The following is a 25,610-nucleotide window of genomic DNA, read 5'->3' on the forward strand; positions in this document are numbered from 1 at the left end:
GCCACCTGGACCGCTGATGAAACTGAGGAGTATTTCTGTCTGTAATAAATCCCTTTTGTGGGGAAAAACTCATTCTGATTGGCTCGGCCTGGCTCCTCAGTGGATGGGCAGGCCCACCCATGGCTGTGCCCCTGCCGAGTCATGTGAAATCCACAGATTAGGGCCTAATTTATTTATTTCAATTGACCCATTTCCTTGAACTGTAACTCAGTAAAAGTGTTGAAATTGTTACATGTTGCATTTATATTTTTGTTCAAGATATATAAAGAGTAATATTGAGACGCAAACTCAACATGTAATACATTTCAACTCTGTATCTGACATGGTACAGGGGTCTTATTTTGTTAAAGCCCATAACCATGTGTGTGAAGTGTATACTTTTGTTTCAACGTAGATTTGTTTAAGACTACCCAGAAACACTCTGTGTGGCGCTGATTTAGCCCACTGCAGTAAAAGGTTAAAAGCAGCTTCAACTACAGTAAATCCACAAAAACACAATCACCTGTCAACGGTTCATTTAGGACCTGAAATAAAAACACACTCTTCCATCCTGAATCACACATCGCCAATCACTCACACACGTAAGCATGCAACACGTACACGCACACACAGACACAAGCACACACTTCCACCATGTGATTAATGATGTGTGTGCATGTTTGTGTGTGCCATGCACGTGTGTGTGTGCCCTTGTGCCTGTGTAGCTGAGTCAGAGAATGAGAGGAGAGACAGACAGAGAAAGAGAGAAAGAGAGAGAGAGAGAGAGAGAGAGAGAGAGAGAGAGAGAAAGAGAGAGAGAAGAAAGAAGAAGGGAGAGAGAGAAAGATAGAGAGAGAGAGAGAGGAAGATAGAGAGAGAGAGAGAGAGAGAGAGAGAGAGAGAGAGAGAGAGAGAGAGAGAGAGAGAGAGAGAGAGAGAGGAGAAGAAGGGAGAGAGAGGAAGAGAGGGACCTGGGTTGCACACAGGGCAGTTTATCAAATCCTGTGTGCTTGCTGTTTCCCCCTCTATCCATCATAATGAGACTCAGACTGACAGGACTGCCCTGAACTCTACACCAACACACTGTTTACATCAACATATTCCACTACTCTTCACTCTGCCCTATTCACTGTTTGTGTGAATAATGGTCCCTGTATGCAGGGGTGTAGCTGGAAAACAATGAAATCATATATTACAGTGAATGGAGGGACAGGGACCCAGGTCGCTTACGTGAAAGACAAACAAGCTATGAATCGCGTCGATAGGGTTAAACCCACATTGGTGGGAATTTTAACGTGGCTTATTAGCGAGGATTGCTACAGTATGCTACTTGACAGATGTTTTCCTCCAGAGGCCCTTACAATACAGTGAGCGGGGAAACTTTTGGTGTGTGTTTACCATCCCAGCAGAAACTGGTCCCGTGACCTTGGCGTTGCCATGGTCACGCTCTTAACGACTGAGCCACACAGGACCAGCACCAAAATACACCGTAGGAGCTTACTACTGTCAAATCTCCATGCTATTCAGCTCACTGTCTATGGCGATTCCTATTTCACTGTGGTCTTAGATACTACTGTAGAATCTCCATGCTATTCAGCTCACTGTCTATGGCGATTCCTATTTCACTGTGGTCTTAGATACTACTGTAGAGTCTCCATTCAGCTCACAGTCTATGTTGATTCACTAGAAAAAGATTCACAGTAACAAATGTTCCACGGAAGCTGATAATGAAATTCACATTAAACGTAGCTCAGCTTGCTAGCGAACTCCCACAAACTCGCTGGTAGGCTAATGCCATTACCGTTGAAGGTCAGAAGATGAAAACATCACACGGCTGAACACAACAGTGACTGCAAACCGTTTAGTACCAGGTAGTTCATTAGCTATTAATCTAGCCCACTGGCCACCTCTTTCTCTGTGGAAGCTATATTTATTTTACCTTTATTTAACTAGGCAAGTCAGTTAAAAACAAATTCTTATTTTCAATGACGGGGGGTTAACTGGTCTAGGAACAGTGGGTTAACTGGTCTAGGAACAGTGGGTTAACTGGCCTAGGAACAGTGGGTTAACTGGCCTAGGAACAGTGGGTTAACTGGTCTAGGAACAGTGGGTTAACTGGTCTAGGAACAGTGGGTTAACTGGTCTAGGAACAGGGGGTTAACTGGTCTAGGAACAGTGGGTTAACTGGTCTAGGAACAGGGGGTTAACTGGTCTAGGAACAGTGGGTTAACTGGTCTAGGAACAGTGGGTTAACTGGTCTAGGAACAGTGGGTTAACTGGTCTAGGAACAGTGGGTTAACTGGTCTAGGAACAGTGGGTTAACTGGTCTAGGAACAGTGGGTTAACTGGTCTAGGAACAGGGGGTTAACTGGTCTAGGAACAGTGGGTTAACTGGTCTAGGAACAGTGGGTTAACTGGTCTAGGAACAGTGGATTAACTGGTCTAGGAACAGTGGGTTAACTGGTCTAGGAACAGGGGGTTAACTGGTCTAGGAACAGTGGGTTAACTGGTCTAGGAACAGTGGGTTAATTGGTCTAGGAACAGTGGATTAACTGGTCTAGGAACAGTGGGTTAACTGCCTTGTTCAGGGACAGAACGACAGATTTCTACCTTGTCAGCTCAGGGATTTGATATAGCAACCTTTCAGTTACTAGTCCAACGCTCTAACCACTAGGCTACCCTCAGCAGCAACTGAGCCTGGGAACGAGGTTAGTTAGCTACTGAGCTGAATTCTTTGAAATGGGCTGAAGTACCAGCCACTGTATTACTATATACTGACTGTAAATACCAGTTCAACCAGTTAACGGGAATTTTTTTACCAGTTTACTAGAAATTTTAGTTAACTGTAAAATGCCAGTTAGGAGTAAAATGTTACGGCATATTTACAGAATGAAACGCAAAGCTGAAACTGAGCGGCAGGGCCTCCGTGTTGCTGTCTGGCCTTGGTGTTGTGTTTCAAGTTTCAGCCTACTGTGACTGTAAAATAGTGGAAATTCAATTCAGACAGCTGACCACAACCATCCATCTGTGTCTCCAGTGTTTACTGTGGGGATGTTTTCCTCCTGTCGGATCTAATAACAGAAACTGCTTCACCACAACACCACAACAATGAAATGGCTAGTCAGTCAGTCAGTCAGGTAGCTCAGTTCAAATGGCTAGTCAGTCAGTCAGTCAGTCCTTCACCACACACCACAACAAGGAAATGGCTAGTCAGTCAGTCAAGTAGCTCATTTCAAATGGCTAGTCAGTCAGTCAGGTAGCTCATTTCAAATGGCTAGTCAGTCAGTCAGTCAGTCAGGTAGTTCATTTCAAATGGCTAGTCAGTCAGTCAGTCAGTCAGGTAGCTCAGTTCAAATGGCTAGTCAGTCAGTCAGTCAGGTAGTTCAGTTCAAATGGCTAGTCAGTCAGTCAGTCAGTCAGTCCGGTAGCTCAGTTCAAATGGCTAGTCAGTCAGTCAGTCAGGTAGCTCAGTTCAAATGGCTAGTCAGTCAGTCCGGTAGCTCAGTTCAAATGGCTAGTCAGTCAGTCAGTCAGGTAGTTCAGTTCAAATGGCTAGTCAGTCAGTCAGTCAGTCCGGTAGCTCAGTTCAAATGGCTAGTCAGTCAGTCAGTCAGGTAGCTCAGTTCAAATGGCTAGTCAGTCAGTCAGTCAGTCAGGTAGTTCAGTTCAAATGGCTAGTCAGTCAGTCAGTCCGGTAGCTCAGTTCAAATGGCTAGTCAGTCAGGTAGTTCAGTTCAAATGGCCTGTCAGTCAGTCAGTCAGTCAGGTAGCTCAGTTCAAGCTTCACCAAATATGTTTTTAGGTTGGTTATCTGCATTACATAAGCAACTCATAATTGTGCATATTTAAACATATTCTACAAATCGTGTGAAAATTGACAGGCTATACAATGGGTGTATTGTTGTTCTGTTTAAGTCTATTCAAGTGGGATTAAATGATGACAAACCTTACAGAAACCGTCTCCATCAGCCAGTCTGAATGTGGTTTAAAATGAAGTCAATCAGAATCAGAATTCCTGTGAGGAAGACCTACTATTGTGATGATGAAAACAAACACTTTGGGATTATCGGGATAGGAACAGAAACAACAAAAGAAGATAGATTCACCACACACACACACACACACACACACACACACACACACACACACACACACACACACACACACAGACTCACCACACACACACACACACACACACAGACTCACCACACACACACACACAGACTCACCACACACACACACACACACACACACACACACACACACACACACACACACACACACACACACACACACACAGACTCACACACACACACACACACACACACACACACACACACACACACACACACACACACACACACACACAGACACACACACACACACACACACACACATACTCACCACACACACACACACACACACAGACACACACACCAAGATTTATTCACCTCTTCTCCTCCATCCAGCAGCCATGGCAACTAGCGTTAGTTTGCATCAGAACTTTAATCACCAAATCTGCACAGTGGGTTGTTATCAGATTATAGGATTATCCCGTCCACATTGAGACATCACACAGAAGCATAGGCCCATAGACACACACAAGACCTCCCTCCAACCCATCTCTAAGAGAGGCCCATCCCAGAGCCACCCAGCCCAGGCAGGGAGGGCAACACCTGGGTCTGATGGAGGTTCTCTCCTAGTGACTCACCCAACGGCAGCGCAGATTAAATGGGTTCATCTTATTGCAAAGGAACGCGAGAGAGAGAGAGAGAGAGAGAGAGAAATAGGGAGAGAGAGAGAAAGAGAGAGAGATAGAGAGAGAAAGAGAGCGAGAGAGAGAGAGAGAGAAATAGGGAGAGAGAGAGAAAGAGAGAGAGATAGAGAGAGAAAGAGAGCGAGAGAGAGAGAGAGAGAGAGAGAGAGAGAGAGAGAGAGCGAGAGAGAGAGACAGAGAGATCACTCTGACCTGTTTACAGTTAAGTGTATAATGGGAGCAAGGCTGCCCTCTATAGGTGGGGAGGGGGAGGAGTCTATCGTATTTACTGTTTAACTCCAATCCAGTATTAACACACCTGAATCAACAAATCAACAATTAGGTGATTAGTTGAATCCGATGTGTTACTGCTGGGCTGGAACAAAAGCCTACACACCCCAGGACTGAGGATGAGAATCTCTAGTCAAGTGCAGAGTTTCAGGAGTACTGTAGTCCTATTGCCTAATTTCAAATAAACCTCTACTCCAGGGGTGTCCAACTCACTTTTCCCCGGGAGCCGCATTAGGGATTCAACGAGTTCTGAATTTTTTGTATATATTTTTTCTGCATTTTTTTTGTATATTTCCTTGCAGTTCAAATGTGTAATAAATATTTGTCTATCTATCGCGCTTCAGCACTCAGCGGTCCTGTTCTGTGAGATTGTGTGACCTACCACCTTGCAGCTGAGCCGTTGTTGCCACTAGGCATTTCCACTTCACAATAACAGCACTTATAGCTGACCGGGGCAGCTCTAGCAGGGCAGAAATGTAGACAAACTGACTTGTTGTGAAGGTGGGATCCTATGACGGTGCCACGTTGAAAGTCAGTATAAGGCCATTCCACTACTAATGTTTGTCTATGGAGAATGCATGGCTGTGTGCTCAATTTTATACACCTGTCAGCAACGGGTGTGGCTGGAATAGCCGAATCCACTAATTTGAAGGGGTATCCAAATATTTTTGTATAAATAGTGTAGTTGTTTTGCCTTAAAAGGGAACCAATATAATATTTGTTCAGCCATAAAGGGCTTTTCTACAAGCAGTCAGTTGACACCCTTAATGGGTGGATGAACAGGTCTCAGATCTAATGTTTGATCCAACTTTTGACACATTTCAGTTGGAGAAGAGGTGTCCATTATAAGCATGAAATAACATTAAGGGACGAAATAGATCTGATGTTGATTGAACAAAATGGACAGAAATGAGTCAGAATGGACGGAATAGAATCAGAATGGACAGAACAGAATCAGAATGGACAGAACAGAATCAGAATGGACAGAACAGAATCAGAATGGACAGAACAGAATCAGAATGGACGGAACAGAATCAGAATGGACGGAACAGAATCAGAATGGACGGAACAGAATCAGAATGGACAGAACAGAATCAGAATGGACAGAACAGAATCAGAATGGACGGAACAGAATCAGAATGGATGGAACAGAATCAGAATGGACGGAACAGAATCAGAATGGACAGAACAGAATCAGAATGGACAGAACAGAATCAGAATGGACGGAACAGAATCAGAATAGACGGAACAGAATCAGAATGGACGGAACAGAATCAGAATGGACGGAACAGAATCAGAATGGACGGAACAGAATCAGAATGGACGGAACAGAATCAGAATGGACAGAACAGAATCAGAATGGATGGAACAGAATCCGAATGGATGGAACAGAATCAGAATGGACGGAACAGAATCAGAAAGGACAGAACCAAATCAGAATGGACAGAACAGAATCAGAATGGATGGAACAGAATCAGAATGGATGGAACAGAATCAGAATGGACAGAACAGAATCAGAATGGATGGAACAGAATCAGAATGGACGGAACAGAATCAGAATGGACAGAATTGATCTCTGCCAAACAAGCTAATTCGAAGTTTCGAACTCTAGACAGCCAATTTGTCTCTTCTTCTCTCATGGGAAAACAGCAACACACACACACACACCCAACAGTCCTCCTCCTTCACACACACACACACACACACGCACACACACACACACACACCCAACAGTCCTCCTCCTTCACACACACACACACACACACACACACACACACACACACACACGGACACACTTCCACCCAGTCAGCTTTGCAAGCATCCATCCACACTAAGCAAGCCAAGCATCTGCCAATAGACGTTGAGGTTAAAAACAGGTGGTCTTTCCCCTGGGCCAGAGCCAGTCAGCACCCGACTGTCCCGAACGAGGCAGATAGCTGGTCCAGGGAAAATCAACACCAATAAAGTCATTCACAGAGAAATCAATAGCTACAAACAAGGGCTGAGCGACAGAGGAGAGGGAGATGGAGAAGGGGGTGACAGAGGGGGGATGAGGAGGAGGGATGATGAGGTGGAGCAGGAGTGAAATGGAATCTCATTATGTGTATTTATTAAATACAATATACTGATCCAGTAAGACCTGGGGTGATGATACTATAATATATTGATACAGTAAGACCCGGGGTGATGATACTATAATATATTGATACAGTAAGACCTGGGGTGATGATACTATAATATATTGATACAGTAAGACCTGGGGTGATGATACTATAATATATTGATACAGTAAGACCCGGGGTGATGATAACTATATTATATTGATACAGTAAGACCTGGGCTGATGATAACTATAATATATTGATACAGTAAGACCTGGGGTGATGATACTATGATATATTGATACAGTAAGACCTGGGGTGATGATAACTATAATATATTGATACAGTAAGACCCGGGGTGATGATACTATAATATATTGATACAGTAAGACCCGGGGTGATGATAACTATAATATATTGATACAGTAAGACCCGGGGTGATGATACTATAATATATTGATCCAGTAAGACCTGGGGTGATGATAACTATAATATATTGATACAGTAAGACCCGGGGTGATGATACTATAATATATTGATCCAGTAAGACCTGGGGTGATGATACTATAATATATTGATCCAGTAAGACCCGGGGTGATGATACTATGATATATTGATACAGTAAGACCTGGGCTGATGATAACTATAATATATTGATACAGTAAGACCTGGGGTGATGATACTATAATATATTGATCCAGTAAGACCTGGGGTGATGATACTATAATATATTGATCCAGTAAGACCTGGGGTGATGATACTATAATATATTGATCCAGTAAGACCTGGGGTGATGATACTATAATATATTGATACAGTAAGACCTGGGCTGATGATAACTATATTATATTGATACAGTAAGACCCGGGGTGATGATACTATAATATATTGATCCAGTAAGACCTGGGGTGATGATACTATAATATATTGATCCAGTAAGACCTGGGGTGATGATACTATAATATATTGATCCAGTAAGACCTGGGGTGATGATACTATAATATATTGATCCAGTAAGACCTGGGGTGATGATACTATAATATATTGATACAGTAAGACCTGGGCTGATGATAACTATATTATATTGATACAGTAAGACCCGGGGTGATGATACTATAATACATTAAGACCTGGGGTGATGATAACTATAGTGGTAATGGTAATATGCAGTTTTCTAGAGAGGCCCAGGATGAGGGCTTAACACTATTATGATGAGTAGCTAGCATCATGTTAATACCTCCTCTACCAATAAAGAGAAGCTTAACATGGCCTCTGCCATATTGCTGAGGCTCAGAACTCAACCAAAAACTGCTACTGTCAGTCCACAAACTCCTCTCTCTCTCTCTCTCTCTCTCTCTCTCTCTCTCTCTCTCTCTCTATCTCTCTCTCTCTCTCTCTCTCAGATATCAGAGACAATCTCCAAGAGGGTTGTCAATCAGAATCATACCTAGCAGATGAAACAAGAAGGTTATGATGCCAAACATCCATAGTGTTTCATGCTGTTGACCCTGACCCTGGGTGGATATATTTTAGGACTTAACTATTACCCCTAAATCTGTGCTGTTCTGTAAGAGAAGATGGATCAGGGACGAGAGCCAAGGGCCCACGGAGTCATGATCAGGCACACACACACACACACTAGTCCTACAGTAAGCTGTTTATAGGGTGGCCCTAGCTAGTCTTACAGTAAGGTGTTTATAGTGTGGCCCTAGCTAGTCCTACAGTAAGGTGTTTATAGTGTGGCCCTAGCTAGTCCTACAGTAAGCTGTTTATAGTGTGGCCCTAGCTAGTCCTACAGTAAGGTGTTTATAGTGTGGCCCTAGCTAGTCCTACAGTAAGGTGTTTATAGTGTGGCCCTAGCTAGTCCTACAGTAAGGTGTTTATAGTGTGGCCCTAGCTAGTCCTACAGTAAGGTGTTTATAGTGTGGCCCTAGCTAGTCCTACAGTAAGGTGTTTATAGTGTGGCCCTAGCTAGTCCTACAGCAAGGTGTTTATAGTGTGGCCCTAGCTAGTCCTACAGTAAGGTGTTTATAGTGTGGCCCTAGCTAGTCCTACAGTAAGGTGTTTATAGTGTGGCCCTAGCTAGTCCTACAGTAAGGTGTTTATAGTGTGGCCCTAGCTAGTCCTACAGTAAGGTGTTTATAGTGTGGCCTAGCTAGTCCTACAGTAAGGTGTTTATAGTGTGGCCCTAGCTAGTACTACAGTAAGGTGTGTATAGGGTGGCCCTAGCTAGTCCTACAGTAAGGTGTTTATAGTGTGGCCCTAGCTAGTACTACAGTAAGGTGTGTATAGGGTGGCCCTAGCTAGTCCTACAGTAAGGTGTTTATAGTGCGGCCCTAGCTAGTCCTACAGTAAGGTGTTTATAGTGTGGCCCTAGCTAGTCCTACAGTAAGGTGTTTATAGTGTGGCCCTAGCTAGTCCTACAGTAAGGTGTTTATAGTGTGGCCCTAGCTAGTCCTACAGCAAGGTGTTTATAGTGTGGCCCTAGCTAGTCCTACAGTAAGGTGTTTATAGTGTGGCCCTAGCTAGTCCTACAGTAAGGTGTTTATAGTGTGGCCCTAGCTAGTCCTACAGCAAGGTGTTTATAGTGTGGCCCTAGCTAGTCCTACAGCAAGGTGTTTATAGTGTGGCCCTAGCTAGTCCCACAGTAAGGTGTTTTTACCGTGGCCCTAGCTAGTCCTACAGTAAGGTGTTTATAGTGTGGCCCTAGCTAGTCCTACAGTAAGGTGTTTATAGTGTGGCCCTAGCTAGTCCTACAGTAAGGTGTTTATAGTGTGGCCCTAGCTAGTCCTACAGTAAGGTGTTTATAGTGTGGCCCTAGCTAGTCCTACAGTAAGGTGTTTATAGTGTGGCCCTAGCTAGTCCTACAGTAAGGTGTTTATAGTGTGGCCCTAGCTAGTCCTACAGTAAGGTGTTTATAGTGTGGCCCTAGCTAGTCCTACAGTAAGGTGTTTATAGTGTGGCCCTAGCTAGTCCTACAGTAAGGTGTTTATAGTGTGGCCCTAGCTAGTCCTACAGTAAGGTGTTTATAGTGTGGCCCTAGCTAGTCCTACAGTAAGGTGTTTTTACCGTGGCCCTAGCTAGTCCTACAGTAAGGTGTTTATAGTGTGGCCCTAGCTAGTCCTACAGTAAGGTGTTTATAGTGTGGCCCTAGCTAGTCCTACAGTAAGGTGTTTATAGTGTGGCCCTAGCTAGTCCTACAGTAAGGTGTTTATAGTGTGGCCCTAGCTAGTCCTACAGTAAGGTGTTTATAGTGTAGCCCTAGCTAGTCCTACAGTAAGGTGTTTATAGTGTGGCCCTAGCTAGTCCTACAGTAAGGTGTTTATAGGGTGGCCCTAGCTAGTCCTACAGTAAGGTGTTTATAGTGTGGCCCTAGCTAGTCCTACAGTAAGGTGTTTATAGTGTGGCCCTAGCTAGTCCTACAGTAAGGTGTTTATAGGGTGGCCCTAGCTAGTCCTACAGTAAGGTGTTTATAGGGTGGCCCTAGCTAGTCCTACAGTAAGGTGTTTATAGTGTGGCCCTAGCTAGTCCTACAGTAAGGTGTTTATAGTGTGGCCCTAGCTAGTCCTACAGTAAGGTGTTTATAGTGTGGCCCTAGCTAGTCCTACAGTAAGGTGTTTTTACCGTGGCCCTAGCTAGTCCTACAGTAAGGTGTTTATAGTGTGGCCCTAGCTAGTCCTACAGTAAGGTGTTTATAGTGTGGCCCTAGCTAGTCCTACAGTAAGGTGTTTATAGTGTGGCCCTAGCTAGTCCTACAGTAAGGTGTTTATAGTGTGGCCCTAGCTAGTCCTACAGCAAGGTGTTTATAGTGTGGCCCTAGCTAGTCCTACAGTAAGGTGTTTATAGGGTGGCCCTAGCTAGTCCTACAGTAAGGTGTTTATAGGGTGGCCCTAGCTAGTCCTACAGTAAGGTGTTTTTACCGTGGCCCTAGCTAGTCCTACAGTAAGGTGTTTATAGTGTGGCCCTAGCTAGTCCTACAGTAAGGTGTTTATAGTGTGGCCCTAGCTAGTCCTACAGTAAGGTGTTTATAGTGTGGCCCTAGCTAGTCCTACAGTAAGGTGTTTATAGTGTGGCCCTAGCTAGTCCTACAGTAAGGTGTTTATAGTGTGGCCCTAGCTAGTCCTACAGTAAGGTGTTTATAGTGTGGCCCTAGCTAGTACTACAGTAAGGTGTGTATAGGGTGGCCCTAGCTAGTCCTACAGTAAGGTGTTTATAGTGTGGCCCTAGCTAGTCCTACAGTAAGGTGTTTTTACCGTGGCCCTAGCTAGTCCTACAGTAAGGTGTTTATAGTGTGGCCCTAGCTAGTCCTACAGTAAGGTGTTTATAGTGTGGCCCTAGCTAGTCCTACAGTAAGGTGTTTATAGTGTGGCCCTAGCTAGTCCTACAGTAAGGTGTTTATAGTGTGGCCCTAGCTAGTCCTACAGTAAGGTGTTTATAGTGTGGCCCTAGCTAGTCCTACAGTAAGGTGTTTATAGTGTGGCCCTAGCTAGTCCTACAGTAAGGTGTTTATAGTGTGGCCCTAGCTAGTCCTACAGTAAGGTGTTTATAGTGTGGCCCTAGCTAGTCCTACAGTAAGGTGTTTATAGTGTGGCCCTAGCTAGTCCTACAGTAAGGTGTTTATAGTGTGGCCCTAGCTAGTCCTACAGTAAGGTGTTTATAGTGTGGCCCTAGCTAGTCCTACAGTAAGGTGTTTATAGTGTGGCCCTAGCTAGTCCTACAGTAAGGTGTTTATAGTGTGGCCCTAGCTAGTCCTACAGTAAGGTGTTTATAGTGTGGCCCTAGCTAGTCCTACAGTAAGGTGTTTATAGTGTGGCCCTAGCTAGTCCTACAGTAAGGTGTTTATAGTGTGGCCCTAGCTAGTCTTACAGTAAGGTGTTTATAGTGTGGCCCTAGCTAGTCCTACAGTAAGGTGTTTATAGTGTGGCCCTAGCTAGTCCTACAGTAAGGTGTTTATAGTGTGGCCCTAGCTAGTCCTACAGTAAGGTGTTTATAGTGTGGCCCTAGCTAGTCCTACAGTAAGGTGTTTATAGTGTGGCCCTAGCTAGTCCTACAGTAAGGTGTTTATAGTGTGGCCCTAGCTAGTCCTACAGTAAGGTGTTTATAGTGTGGCCCTAGCTAGTCCTACAGTAAGGTGTTTATAGTGTGGCCCTAGCTAGTCCTACAGTAAGGTGTTTACGGTGTTTCAGAAAGTGAATGTGTAGATTTTATGCAGACTGACCCCACTCCTATATGACAACAAGCGTCACAAACGTTTACATGTAAATTCACATTAAGTTCTTCTGACGCAACAAATGTCTCTAGAAAATGCTGTTTATTTTTTTATTTTTTTATTTCACCTTTATTTAACCAGGTAGGCAAGTTGAGAACAAGTTCTCATTTACAATTGCGACCTGGCCAGTTCTTCAAGCAAGGTCACAGTGGAGGAACCAGGGGATACCACTCACACAGAACCCAGCCAGGGTGAATCTGCATTTCTGTAAACAAACTAAGCTTGATAGACCCCATTAATAACATGACTTATTACAGTATGAATGGGATGATAATGAATTAACTTCAAGGGTAAACTCATACAGTTCTGCCCTATGACAATAGAGTCTGTCTGAGGATTAGAACCACAGGACATTCTCATTACAGGCCCAATGCATCAAACAGTAAGAACAGATCTGGGACCAGGATAGGCCGAATATGAACAGAACATTAATTACAATTCATCATCTCACAGTAACAACCGTATACCAACAGGACAAATAGGGCAAACACGAAACATAGCCTTGGGGTGTGTGTATTCACTAGGAACCAAACCAACCATGAAACATAGCCCTGGGGTGTATTCACTAGGAACCAAACCAACCATGAAACATAGCCCTGGGGTGTGTGTATTCACTAGGAACCAAACCATCATGAAACATAGCCCTGGGGTGTGTGTATTCACTAGGAACCAAACCAACCATGAAACATAGCCCTGGTGTATATTCACTAGGAACCAAACCAACCATGAAACATAGCCCTGGGGTGTATTCACAAGGAACCAAACCAACCATGAAACATAGCCCTGGGGTGTGTGTATTCACTAGGAACCAAACCAACCATGAAACATAGCCCTGGGGTGTGTGTATTCACTAGGAACCAAACCAACCTTGAAACATAGCCCTGGGGTGTATTCACTAGGAACCAAACCAACCATGAAACATAGCCCTGGGGTGTATTCACTAGGAACCAAATCAACCATGAAACATAGCCTTGGGGTGTATTCACTAGGAACCAAACCAACCACGAAACATAGCCTTGGGGTGTATTCACTAGGAACCAAACCAACCACGAAACATAGCCCTGGTGTATATTCACTAGGAACCAAACCAACCATGAAACATAGCCCTGGGGTGTATTCACAAGGAACCAAACCAACCATGAAACATAGCCCTGGGGTGTGTGTATTCACTAGGAACCAAACCAACCTTGAAACATAGTGCTGGGGTGTGTGTATTCACTAGGAACCAAACCAACCACGAAACATAGCCCTGGGGTGTATTCACTAGGAACCAAACCAACCAAACGGAAGCCAACAGAAGACTAGACAACAGAACGAAACAGGGAGGGCCCTACCTCAAATCAAATCAAAATCAAATCAAATGTATTTATATAGCTCTTCTCACATCAGCTGATATCTCAAAGTGCTGTACAGAAACACAGCCTAAAACCCCAAACAGCAAGCAATGCAGGTGTAGAAGCACGGTGGCTAGGAAAAACTCCCTAGCAAGGCCAGAACCAAGGAAGAACCTAAATCTGTCCAATAGAAACTCTTGTTTCCGTTGCAAAACGTTTTGCAACTGTGTGCTACAGTGTTGGTCTGAATGAATGCACCCCAGGTTCCAGATGTGTTTGTACTGTCTTGTGACAATGACCATACACTGGGAGTTGGTTAGACAGCACAAATAGATATTCCACCAGACCAACCTCTCACAGTGACATCACTCTCACACAACAAATAGAATCAATATAGCCTGGTTCCCAGATCTGACAATACACACAGGACAAATAGAATCAACATAGCCTGGTTCCAGGTCTGACAATACTCACAGGACAAATAGAATCAATATAGCCTGGTTTCAGATCTGACAATGAGCATAGGAGTTGGTTAGACAGCACAAACCTAGATCTACTACATGGCTAGGACAAATTATAGTGCATCATCTCCCAGTAACACCAACAGTAACCAACAAGACAAGTAGCCCACAGTAAAACAATGTAACCAAAAGGACAAGTCGTCCACAGTAACAATGGTTTAACCAACAGGACAAGTAGCCCACAGTAAAAATAGTTTGACCAACAGGACAAGTAGCCCACAGTAAAACAATGTAACCAACAGGACAAGTAGCCCATAGTAAAAATAGTTTGACCAACAGGACAAGTAGTCCACAGTAAAACAATGTAACCAACAGGACAAGTAGTCCACAGTAAAACAATGTAACCCACAGGACAAGTAGTCCACAGTAAAACAATGTAACCAACAGGTCAAGTAGCCCACAGTAAAAATAGTTTGACCAACAGGTCAAGTAGCCCACAGTAAAACAATGTAACCCACAGGTCAAGTAGCCCACAGTAAAACAATGTAACCAACAGGTCAAGTAGCCCACAGTAAAAATAGTTTGACCAACAGGTCAAGTAGCCCACAGTAAAACAATGTAACCCACAGGACAAGTAGTCCACAGTAAAACAATGTAACCAACAGGTCAAGTAGCCCACAGTAAAAATAGTTTGACCAACAGGTCAAGTAGCCCACAGTAAAACAATGTAACCAACAGGTCAAGTAGCCCACAGTAAAACAATGTAACCAACAGGTCAAGTAGCCCACAGTAAAAATAGTTTGACCAACAGGTCAAGTAGCCCACAGTAAAACAATGTAACCAACAGGTCAAGTAGCCCACAGTAAAACAATGTAACCAACAGGTCAAGTAGCCCACAGTAAAAATAGTTTGACCAACAGGACAAGTAGTCCACAGTAAAACAATGTAACCCACAGGACAAGTAGCCCACAGTAAAACAATGTGACATAACCAGAATGTATTGATTCTTCTGAGGCGGTGTTGGGTGCATGAGGTCATGAGTCAGTCAGTTATCTATGCAGACTAAAGAAACACACACACACCAAGTCAGTCAGGATCTGTGTTGTCTCCAGTCAGAACACACTACCTGAGCGTGCATGACAGTATCCAATCAGAACAGACTATCTGAGTATACATGACAGCATCCAACCAGAACAGAATGAGTATACATGACAGCATCCAACCAGAACAGAATGAGTATACATGACAGTATCCAATCAGAACAGACTATCTGAGTATACATGACAGTATCCAATCAGAACAGACTATCTGAGTATACATGACAGCATCCAACCAGAACAGAATGAGTATACATGACAGTGTCACGCCCTGACCTTAGAGAGACTTTTTTATTTCTCTATTTGGTTGGGTCGGGGTGTGATTTGGGTGGGCATTCTAGTTTTTCTATTTCTTCGTTGGCCGGGTATGGTGCCCAATCAGAGGCAGCTGTCTATCGTTGTCTCTGATTGGGGATCATACTTAGGCAGCCCTTTTTCCCACCTTAGTTTGTGGGATCTTGGTTTTTTTTGCGTAGTTGCTGTTCAGCCCTGCAGAACTTTACGTTCGGTTTTGTATTTTGTTGGGGGGGGGGGGTTTTCTGTGTCATTTAATAAAAGGAAAATGTACCACGATGCACCTTGGTCTAATCCATCTTTAAACGAACGTAACAGACAGCATATAGCCTGTATATAACAGTCTGTATACAGGCTATATGCTATCTCCATCTCCTCAAATATATACATATTGATGAAAAACTTAAAACAACATTTCCAAGACAAGAACACCGCAATGAAATGTCTGGAAGCTGTCAGACATGTTTCACTGATGTTTCACCAGCGACTCCTGTGGCGGGCCGGGCGCAGTGCGCGCTAACCAAGGTTGCCAGGTGCACGGTGTTTTCATCCGACACATTGGTGCGGCTGGCTTCCGGGTTGGATGCGCGCTGTGTTAAGAAGCAGTGCGGCGTGGTTGGGTTGTGTATCGGAGGACGCATGACTTTCGACCTTCGTCTCTCCCGAGCCCGTACGGAAGTTGTAGCGATGAGACAAGATAGTAGCTACTAACAATTGGATACCACGAAATTGGGGAGACAAAGGGGGTAAAATTCAACAACAAAAAACACAACAAAAAAAAAGATACACAACCAACTATCTGCCAACTAAGAAACACAACAAAAGAGCACAACTATAAGACAAGACAGAGAGGCTTTTCACTCTTACCTGAGTAACCAAGTCATCACAACTGCTATCTCACAACACACAAGGGCAAGCAGGCAGCACACAGCACGGAAGCATTGGGTTTCTGCTTGCTGTATGTGGATTGGACTTCTACAGGACCGATTATCGTTATCATGACTCTGGGCATCATGCACCAACGGTACATTATCAGCCAGACAGGCAGCACATGACAGAAATTACATACCACACCTTAAAGAACATTGCCTCACATTAAAGAACACTGCCTCACATTAAAGAACACTGATCCCTCACATTAAAGAGCAATGACTCCCTCACATTAAAGAACATTGCCTCACATTAAAGAGCAATGACTCCCTCACATTAAAGAACATTGCCTCACATTAAAGAGCAATGACTCCCTCACATTAAAGAACAATGACTCCCACACATTACAGAACAATGACTCCCACACATTAAAGAACAATGACTCCCTCACATTAAAGAGCAATGACTCCCTCACATTAAAGAACAATGACTCCCTCACATTAAAGAACAATGACTCCCACACATTACAGAACAATGACTCCCACACATTAAAGAACAATGACTCCCTCACATTAAAGAACAATGACTCCCTCACATTAAAGAACAATGACTCCCACACATTAAAGAGCAATGACTCCCTCACATTAAAGAACAATGACTCCCTCACATTAAAGAACAATGACTCCCTCACATTAAAGAACAATGACTCCCACACATTACAGAACAATGACTCCCACACATTAAAGAACAATGACTCCCACACATTACAGAACAATGACTCCCACACATTACAGAACAATGACTCCCTCACATTAAAGAACAATGACTCCCACACATTACAGAACAATGACTCCCACACATTAAAGAACAATGACTCCCTCACATTAAAGAACAATGACTCCCACACATTAAAGAACAATGACTCCCTCACATTAAAGAACAATGACTCCCTCACATTAAAGAACAATGACTCCCACACATTAAAGAACAATGACTCCCACACATTACAGAACAATGACTACCACACATTAAAGAACAATGACTCCCACACATTACAGAACAATGACTCCCACACATTACAGAACAATGACTCCCTCACATTAAAGAGCAATACCACACATTAAAGAACAATGACTCCCACACATTAAAGAACAATGACTCCCACACATTACAGAACATTGCCTCACATTAAATAACAATGACTCCCTCACATTAAAGAACAATGACTCCCTCACATTAAAGAACAATGACTCCCTCACATTAAAGAACAATGACTCCCTCACATTAAAGAGCAATGACTCCCTCACATTAAAGAACAATGACTCCCACACATTAAAGAACAATGACTCCCTCACATTAAAGAACAATGACTCCCTCACATTAAAGAACAATGACTCCCTCACATTAAAGAACAATGACTCCCTCACATTAAAGAGCAATGACTCCCTCACATTAAAGAACAATGACTCCCTCACATTAAAGAACAATGACTCCCTCACATTAAAGAGCAATGACTCCTCACATTACAGAACAATGACTCCCTCACATTAAAGAACATTGCCTCACATTAAATAACAATGACTCCCTCACATTAAAGAACATTGACTCCCTCACATTAAAGAGCAATGACTCCCTCACATTAAAGAGCAATGACTCCCTCACATTAAAGAGCATTGCCTCACATTAAATAACAATGACTCCCTCACATTAAAGAACATTGACTCCCTCACATTAAAGAGCAATGACTCCCTCACATTAAAGAGCAATGACTCCCTCACATTAAAGAACATTGCCTCACATTAAATAACAATGACTCCCTCACATTAAAGAACAATGACTCCCACACATTAAAGAACAATGACTCCCACACATTACAGAACAATGACTCCCTCACATTAAAGAACAATGACTCCCACACATTAAAGAACAATGACTCCCACACATTACAGAACAATGACTCCCTCACATTAAAGAACATTGCCTCACATGAAATAACAATGACTCCCTCACATTAAAGAACAATGACTCCCTCACATTAAAGAACAATGACTCCCACACATTACAGAACAATGACTCCCTCACATTAAATAACACTGATCCCTCACATTAAAGAACAATGACTCCCTCACATTACAGAACAATGACTCCCACACATTAAAGAACAATGACTCCCTCACATTAAATAACACTGATCCCTCACATTAAAGAGCAATGACTCCCACACATTAAAGAGCAATGACTCCCACACATTAAAGAGCAATGATTGCCACACGTTTTTGAGCCAAGGCCAACCTTTCATATGTTCCCTATTTTCCTGTGACCCTCCAGTCGAGGTCCACAAAACAATACGTTTGACCTCTACACAGTCCAGTCCTAAGCTGTGACCTGGTAGGAACGGGCTGTGTGTGTCCCGACCGCGGGCCCAGACCCACCGATTGAGAACCGCCGGTTTAGAGTTGCCATGCATCGTCACCTTGGTAACAGCAGTGTGGAAGGTCTTATAAAGCAGTCAAGACAAACATTGACTCGACACACACACACACACACACACACACACACACACACACACACACACAGACAGACAGACAGACAGACAGACAGACAGACAGACAGACAGACAGACAGACAGACAGACGCACACACACACACACACACACACACACAGACAGACAGACAGACAGACAGACAGACAGACAGACAGACAGACAGACAGACAGACAGACAGACAGACAGACAGACAGACAGACGCACACACACAGACAGACAGACACACACACACACACACAGACACACACACACACAGAGACACGCACACACACACAGACACAAGTTCAAACCCCCGAGCTGACAAGGCACAAATCTGTCGTTCTGCCTCTGAACAGGCAGTTAACCCCCTAGGCCGTCATTGAAAACAAGAATTTGTTTTTAACTGACTTGCCTGGTTAAATAAAGGAAACATTTTAAAAAATACACACGTTCTCGGTCAGTCTACCTGGGTCACTTCCTCCCTACCTACCTGTTATATCCTGCTACAACACAACACCTACCTGTTATATCCTGTTACAACACAACACCTACCTGTTATATCCTGTTACAACACAACACCTACCTGGTTCTGTTCTGACAGGTACTGGTCATTACAACATAACACCTACCTTCTACTGTTCTGACAGGTACTGGTCATTACAACATAACACCTACCTGGTTCTGTTCTGACAGGTACTGGTTATTACAACATAACACCTACCTTCTACTGTTCTGACAGGTACTGGTCATTACAACACAACACCTACCTGGTTCTGTTCTGACAGGTACTGGTCATTACAACACAACACCTACCTGGTTCTGTTCTGACAGGTACTGGTCATTACAACACAACACCTACCTGGTTCTGTTCTGACAGGTACTGGTCATTACAACATAACACCTACCTTCTACTGTTCTGACAGGTACTGGTCATTACAACATAACACCTACCTTCTACTGTTCTGACAGGTACTGGTCATTACAACATAACACCTACCTTCTACTGTTCTGACAGGTACTGGTCATTACAACATAACACCTACCTGGTTTTGTTCTGACAGGTACTGGTCATTACAACATAACACCTACCTTCTACTGTTCTGACAGGTACTGGTCATTACAACATAACACCTACCTTCTACTGTTCTGACAGGTACTGGTCATTACAACATAACACCTACCTGGTTCTGTTCTGACAGGTACTGGTCATTACAACATAACACCTACCTTCTACTGTTCTGACAGGTACTGGTCATCCTCACGGGGAACATTCTCAGGTCAAGTTCCCGGGTATGTGGATTAAACTCTTTCACTCCGGTCATGTACATTATAAAGTAATCCCAGAGTTCAGGTAAGGTGACGGAGGACATGGCTGATGGAGTACGAGTGGTGCTGTGGCCGCACAGGGAGGGAGTGAGTGAACGCTCCTGAGGGAGGGTGTGTTTGTGTGTGTGAGAGGGAGGGAGGGATTGAAAGAGAGAAATAGCGAAACAGAGTTAGAGAGAGGGAGGGAGGGAGGGAGGGAGAGAACAGTCAACAAAGAGAGATTGAGAGGCAGACATATAGACAGACAGAGAGAGAGAGAGAGAGACAGATAAAACAGACAGAGTCATTCAGGGGACAGCAGCGTGTGTGTGTGTGTGTGTGTGTGTGTGTGTGTGTGTGTGTGTGTGTGTGTGTGTGTGTGTGTGTGTGTGTGTGTGTGTGTGTGTTACGCTGCTATAGTACCTCCCACGGCTGGTCCTGTGCTTATTAAGTGGTCCTTGCTTACCCTGTCCGACTGTCAACCCTGTCCTACTGTCAACCCTGTCCTACTGTCAACCCTGTCCTACTGTCAACCCTGTCCTACTGTCAACCCTGTCCTACTGTCAACCCTGTCCTGTCCTGTCAGCTCCTAAATTTAGCTGCAAGTCACCAGGCAGATAGAGTGACTCCTCCCCTGGCAGGGCAGGCAACACCCCGCACCCTGCTCTCTACCTCTACACCCCCCCCCCTCTCTCTCTACAACTCTTCCATTATCTCCCATTCCCTATCTCTCTTTCTACTCTACCTCTATTTCTCTCTCTCCATCCCTCTCTCTCACCATCTCTCCAAACACACACGGTGCACAAACACATCCACGCGCCATCACGTCCGCCACCTCGTCCGCCTCGAGGTTACTAACTGTACATTGGAAGGGCTGCTCTAAAGATCACATGTTGCACAAATACATGTAATCTAGTTGATCTGGAGTCACAGTATAGGCTACATTACCAAGACACGTATGTATACCAAGAGAAAGCCTTACCCGCGCTGCGCCATGGAGATGCGTGATGGGTAGCAGTGGTTCACACAGCAGTGCCAGAGACACGTTATATAACTATCTATTGTAGCCTGAATACGGGTCGGATTTGTTCAGCGATAGTGTGACTCTCATCCCAATGGTTAGTATCCTCATGGGCTTCCGTTGATAAATCTGGATATAGGACAGCCCGATTATGCGCAATTGCTGTCCGCATTTCATTAGGTTTACTGAGTCCTCGAAAATTAAATAGGAAATACATAGAAGCGGCATTCATAATAAACAATGAAACTCTATATTAAGCAAACTGTAACAACTTTGTATAATGTATATCTTTCATGTGTAGCACTTGATGTCTGCACCGTTATAAATCAGTGCCGGACATACAAACCCGCTGACGCACGCAACTCTCCAAATGTCTGTGGCTCAAAACAAGAGTGGGGAGCACACTGAGCAACAACACTCCCGTGAAAACATTGAAACAGGTTTAATAATCCCATAACAGTTTCTCAAAGTATCAACACATGCGTGATATCGGTCACAGAATAGTCCCAATCCAAACCAGCCAGAGAACAAGGCTAGAGCCAAGACCATGCCCAAAGCGCATGATGACATAGCAAAAGTAAGGAGCCTAGTAGGTGACAGACAAGCTTATGTTTTTGAACAAAGTGACACATGATGAACACAAACTCTGCGGTCATCTTTCTCCAGTCCTCTCTTACCAATAGATAAGCGAGAGTCCATCAAAACGCTCAAACTCTCGTCCTCGTCCTCCTTTCGGCATAACAACAGTAGACTAGTAGCCTAAGTGACAGACAAGCTAATGTTTTTAACTTCATCAACCATAGTAGCCATATATAGGGCGCGGTGTCCAATAGAGCTACCTCAACCCAAAAGTGACACATGATGGTGTCACAACACAAAGTCTGGAGTTGTCATCTCTCTCTCGAGTTCTCCCTTACCAGTAAATTAGCGAGAGTCCATCAAAACGCTCGAGTTCTCGTCCTCCTCCTTTCGAAAAGGGCATAGCATCCAAATATTTAGCTCCCGTGACTGCTGGCTCAGTTGTTTTTTTCCCCACCACAACAACGATCCCCGGGCCCCGCGGGATAACTTTAACGCTCCACTCCGTCCATCAGTTGACGCGTGGACGTGCTGCGCTGTTCCTTCGCTGAGTGTGGAGATGTGTCAGCGCTGATTCATTCCGCATCAAATCAATGATAACGAGATTGCTGCCTGGCTGCAACAGTAGCTAGCTGAGTGCGGGAAACTCAGCTCAACTAGCGCATTTTCTAATCTGGGGGACACGTGGAGGTTTTATGTTGAGCGAACCCTTCTGTTCAACCATATCAGGATATTTTCCTCGGCCCCGCACACAAGCGTTATTACTTTTATTTTTCTCTTTCTTATAACTGCCGCGTCTGTTCCTTCTCATGGGAGAGCGTGTTTTCAGTCTCATACAACAGATGCTAGTGGACAGAGAGAGAGAGAGAAAAGAGAGCGAGCGAGAGAAAGAGAGTGAGACAGAGAGAGAGAGACACAGCGAGAGAGAGAAAGAGAGACAGAGACAGAGACAGAGACAGAGAGAGAGACACAGAGAGAGAGAGAGACAGAGACAGAGAGAGACAGAGAGAGAGAGACAGAGAGAGAGAGAGAGAGACAGAGAGAGAGAGACACAGGGAGTTTGTGGACCAAAGCAAGTCAAGGCAGGTGAAGCTCGTGCGAGGTCTCAACCGCCCCGGGTGCAATGCGCGCTGGCCACGTCTCTCCCATGTTGCTGTAACTATCCACTCGCCAGCAGAGCAGTCAACCTGCCTGGTAAGGTGAAGCTCAAGAATAGCCAGCGGGCCGTGGCAGCCCCGTGCGTAATAAGAGGCCCCATTCTACTCAAAAACAAACGTCATTGTAGTTATATTGTTGGACTATGAGACGATTAGAACAGGGTTTGAATCCCCTCTCATGAGCTAGTCGTTAATTGGCAATTAAGGAGGGCAGGGTGTTTTGATAGGCAGCCTATGGGCCTTGATCATGGGGAGTAGGGCGCCATCTGGGACGCAAATCCTAATTCATTTGCCATTGAGAGGGAAGGAGCCGTGAGATGTCTGACTCTTGCTATTTAACAAAGCATAGTAGTGAGAGAAAGAGGAGCGAATGGATAGGCGAAGTAGGGTTGGACTTATTAGGGTGACCGCACCCAAATGCGGGACAGATGTATGATTTCGCGGGACATTCGCGGGACCATGTAGCCTACATGATTTATTCACTGCAACTAATCATTATACAACGTTATTTGTTGACGATATGACATTGGCCTAAGTATCGCCTTGACTCTGCGCAGAATATCAGATCTCAACGATTGGAGAAGTGTTTAACATCGCCAGTACCACATCCTTATGATATATATATCTTGTCAAAAGAGAAACGTTACTGCAAACTGAGATCCGTATATAATGATGATAATCTCATGTCTCCAACACTAACAACGGGGGGGGGGGGGGGCTTATTTTGGACAGATGTTGGCAAGTGAAAAAGCTCTCGCTTCACCTCTTTCTCCGCTGCAGAAGAGACAGGTTGGAATGCCTGACTAAAATATAGATCAAATCAACCTTTTTTTGTAAATTAGTGGCGTTAGAATACTTTGATAAAATAAAATATGGGACATGATTTTTTTGGTTGCGAACCAAGGGCCAAAATGCAGGTCGGTCCCCACACAATCCGAGACATGTGGTCACCCTAGGTGGACTGGCCTGCCTGGTCCGTTTTTTGGGCCACTGAGCCTGCCTAACTTGTTTGTTGTTGTTTTTTTGTGTAACATTATAATTATCTGGCTGATAATGGAGTCTTAAGGAACAAAAATGGGCCGGTGTGTTAGAAAAGCCAGGGCCGATTTTCGGTCCCAAGCCGCCCCTGGGGATAAAGGTTGAGAAAAGAGGTAACAGAAGGTTTGTGAGGTATAAAAAGCATCCAGCTCAGCTGGTGGCCTGTAGTCTGTTAGTTTTGACCTCGTGCCAGGTCAAGGTCTGGCCTACTTGGACTGGTCTGGTTTGGTCTGGTATACTGCTCTGGCTACCGCTGGGCTTTGGTCTTGTGTCAGAAAAGCATGACAATTCTGCCTGCACTCAACCACCTCGGTTGAGAGACGAGCGCAGTGGCTGACTCACCGATAGAAGAGGCAATTGCCTCAGTCCTCGCATCATCAAGAGGACTGGTGAGCAGGGCATAATACCAACAAAAAATACTAGTCATATTTATTTTATTAAATATATATTTCTCCTCTATATTATTCTGTTAATAGTGTTAATATTGTTTGGTTAGATACTGTTCATAGTACCTTTAATAGCTGTGTTTATGGACATTTACAACTGTTATGGAGCCTCATGCTACCGTGCACTGTATTCAGCCTTATGTTGCATGTAGCCTGTTGTAGCCTCATGCTACCGTGCACTGTATTCAGCCTTATGTAGCATGTAGCCTGTTGTAGCCTCATGCTACCGTGCACTGTATTCAGCCTTATGTAGCATGTAGCCTGTTGTAGCCTCATGCTACCGTGCACTGTATTCAGCCTTATGTAGCATGTAGCCTGATGTAGCCTCATGCTACCGTGCACTGTATTCAGCCTCATGTAGCATGTAGCCTGATGTAGCCTCATGCTACCGTGCACTGTATTCAGCCTCATGTAGCATGTAGCCTGATGTAGCCTCATGCTACCGTGCACTGTATTCAGCCTTATGTAGCATGTAGCCTGATGTAGCCTCATGCTACCGTGCACTGTATTCAGCCTTATGTAGCATGTAGCCTGATGTAGCCTCATGCTACCGTGCACTGTATTCAGCCTTATGTAGCATGTAGCCTGATGTAGCCTGTGCCTTCCTCCTGGCAGTTACTAATCCACGTCGTGGCCTCGTGCACATGTGCAGACCTTGGTTGCATTACAGTCACGTTTCAGTTACTTTCTATGTCATTCATTAGTGTAGATGTGTCATATGCTTACCACTAACTGGGCCTTTGTCCTGTAAGTAAATTTCTCTATGATAGCCTGTGATGTTATAGCATGTCATAGCAGTATAGAGTTATACCATGTCACAGCAGTATAGAGTTATATCATGTCATAGCAGTATAGAGTTATACCATGTCACAGCAGTATAGAGTTATATCATGTCATAGCAGTATAGAGTTATATCATAGCAGTATAGAGTTATATCATGTCATAGCAGTATAGAGTTATACCATGTCACAGCAGTATAGAGTTATGTCATAGCAGTATAGAGTTATACCATGTCACAGCAGTATAGAGTTATATCATGTCATAGCAGTATAGAGTTATACCATGTCACAGCAGTATAGAGTTAT

The 25,610-nt window shown here is 44.1% G+C and overlaps 1 protein-coding gene across 3 annotated transcripts in view; it reads right to left on the reverse strand.

The window, feature by feature from the left end:
* LOC110487124 (syntaxin-binding protein 4) overlaps nucleotides 1-22,912 on the reverse strand; it is a 141,615-nt gene extending 118,703 nt beyond the window's left edge. Inside the window, exon 1 of one of the 3 annotated variants that reach the window (XM_090197665.1) lies at nucleotides 22,223-22,912. In XM_090197665.1, the coding sequence (XP_090053791.1) occupies nucleotides 22,223-22,287 (65 nt within the window). In that variant the 5' untranslated portion in view covers nucleotides 22,288-22,912. Of the gene's footprint in view, nucleotides 1-20,206; nucleotides 20,416-22,222 lie in introns of those variants that run through there. The other 2 variants (XM_090197666.1, XM_090197664.1) reach the window with 2 other exon arrangements.
* Nucleotides 22,913-25,610: the final 2,698 nt, after the last annotated feature.

Source organism: Oncorhynchus mykiss, chromosome 13 (assembly GCF_057628025.1).
Source record: "Oncorhynchus mykiss isolate SJ-2025 chromosome 13, ASM5762802v1, whole genome shotgun sequence".
In the NCBI taxonomy this organism is placed as follows: domain Eukaryota; kingdom Metazoa; phylum Chordata; class Actinopteri; order Salmoniformes; family Salmonidae; genus Oncorhynchus; species Oncorhynchus mykiss.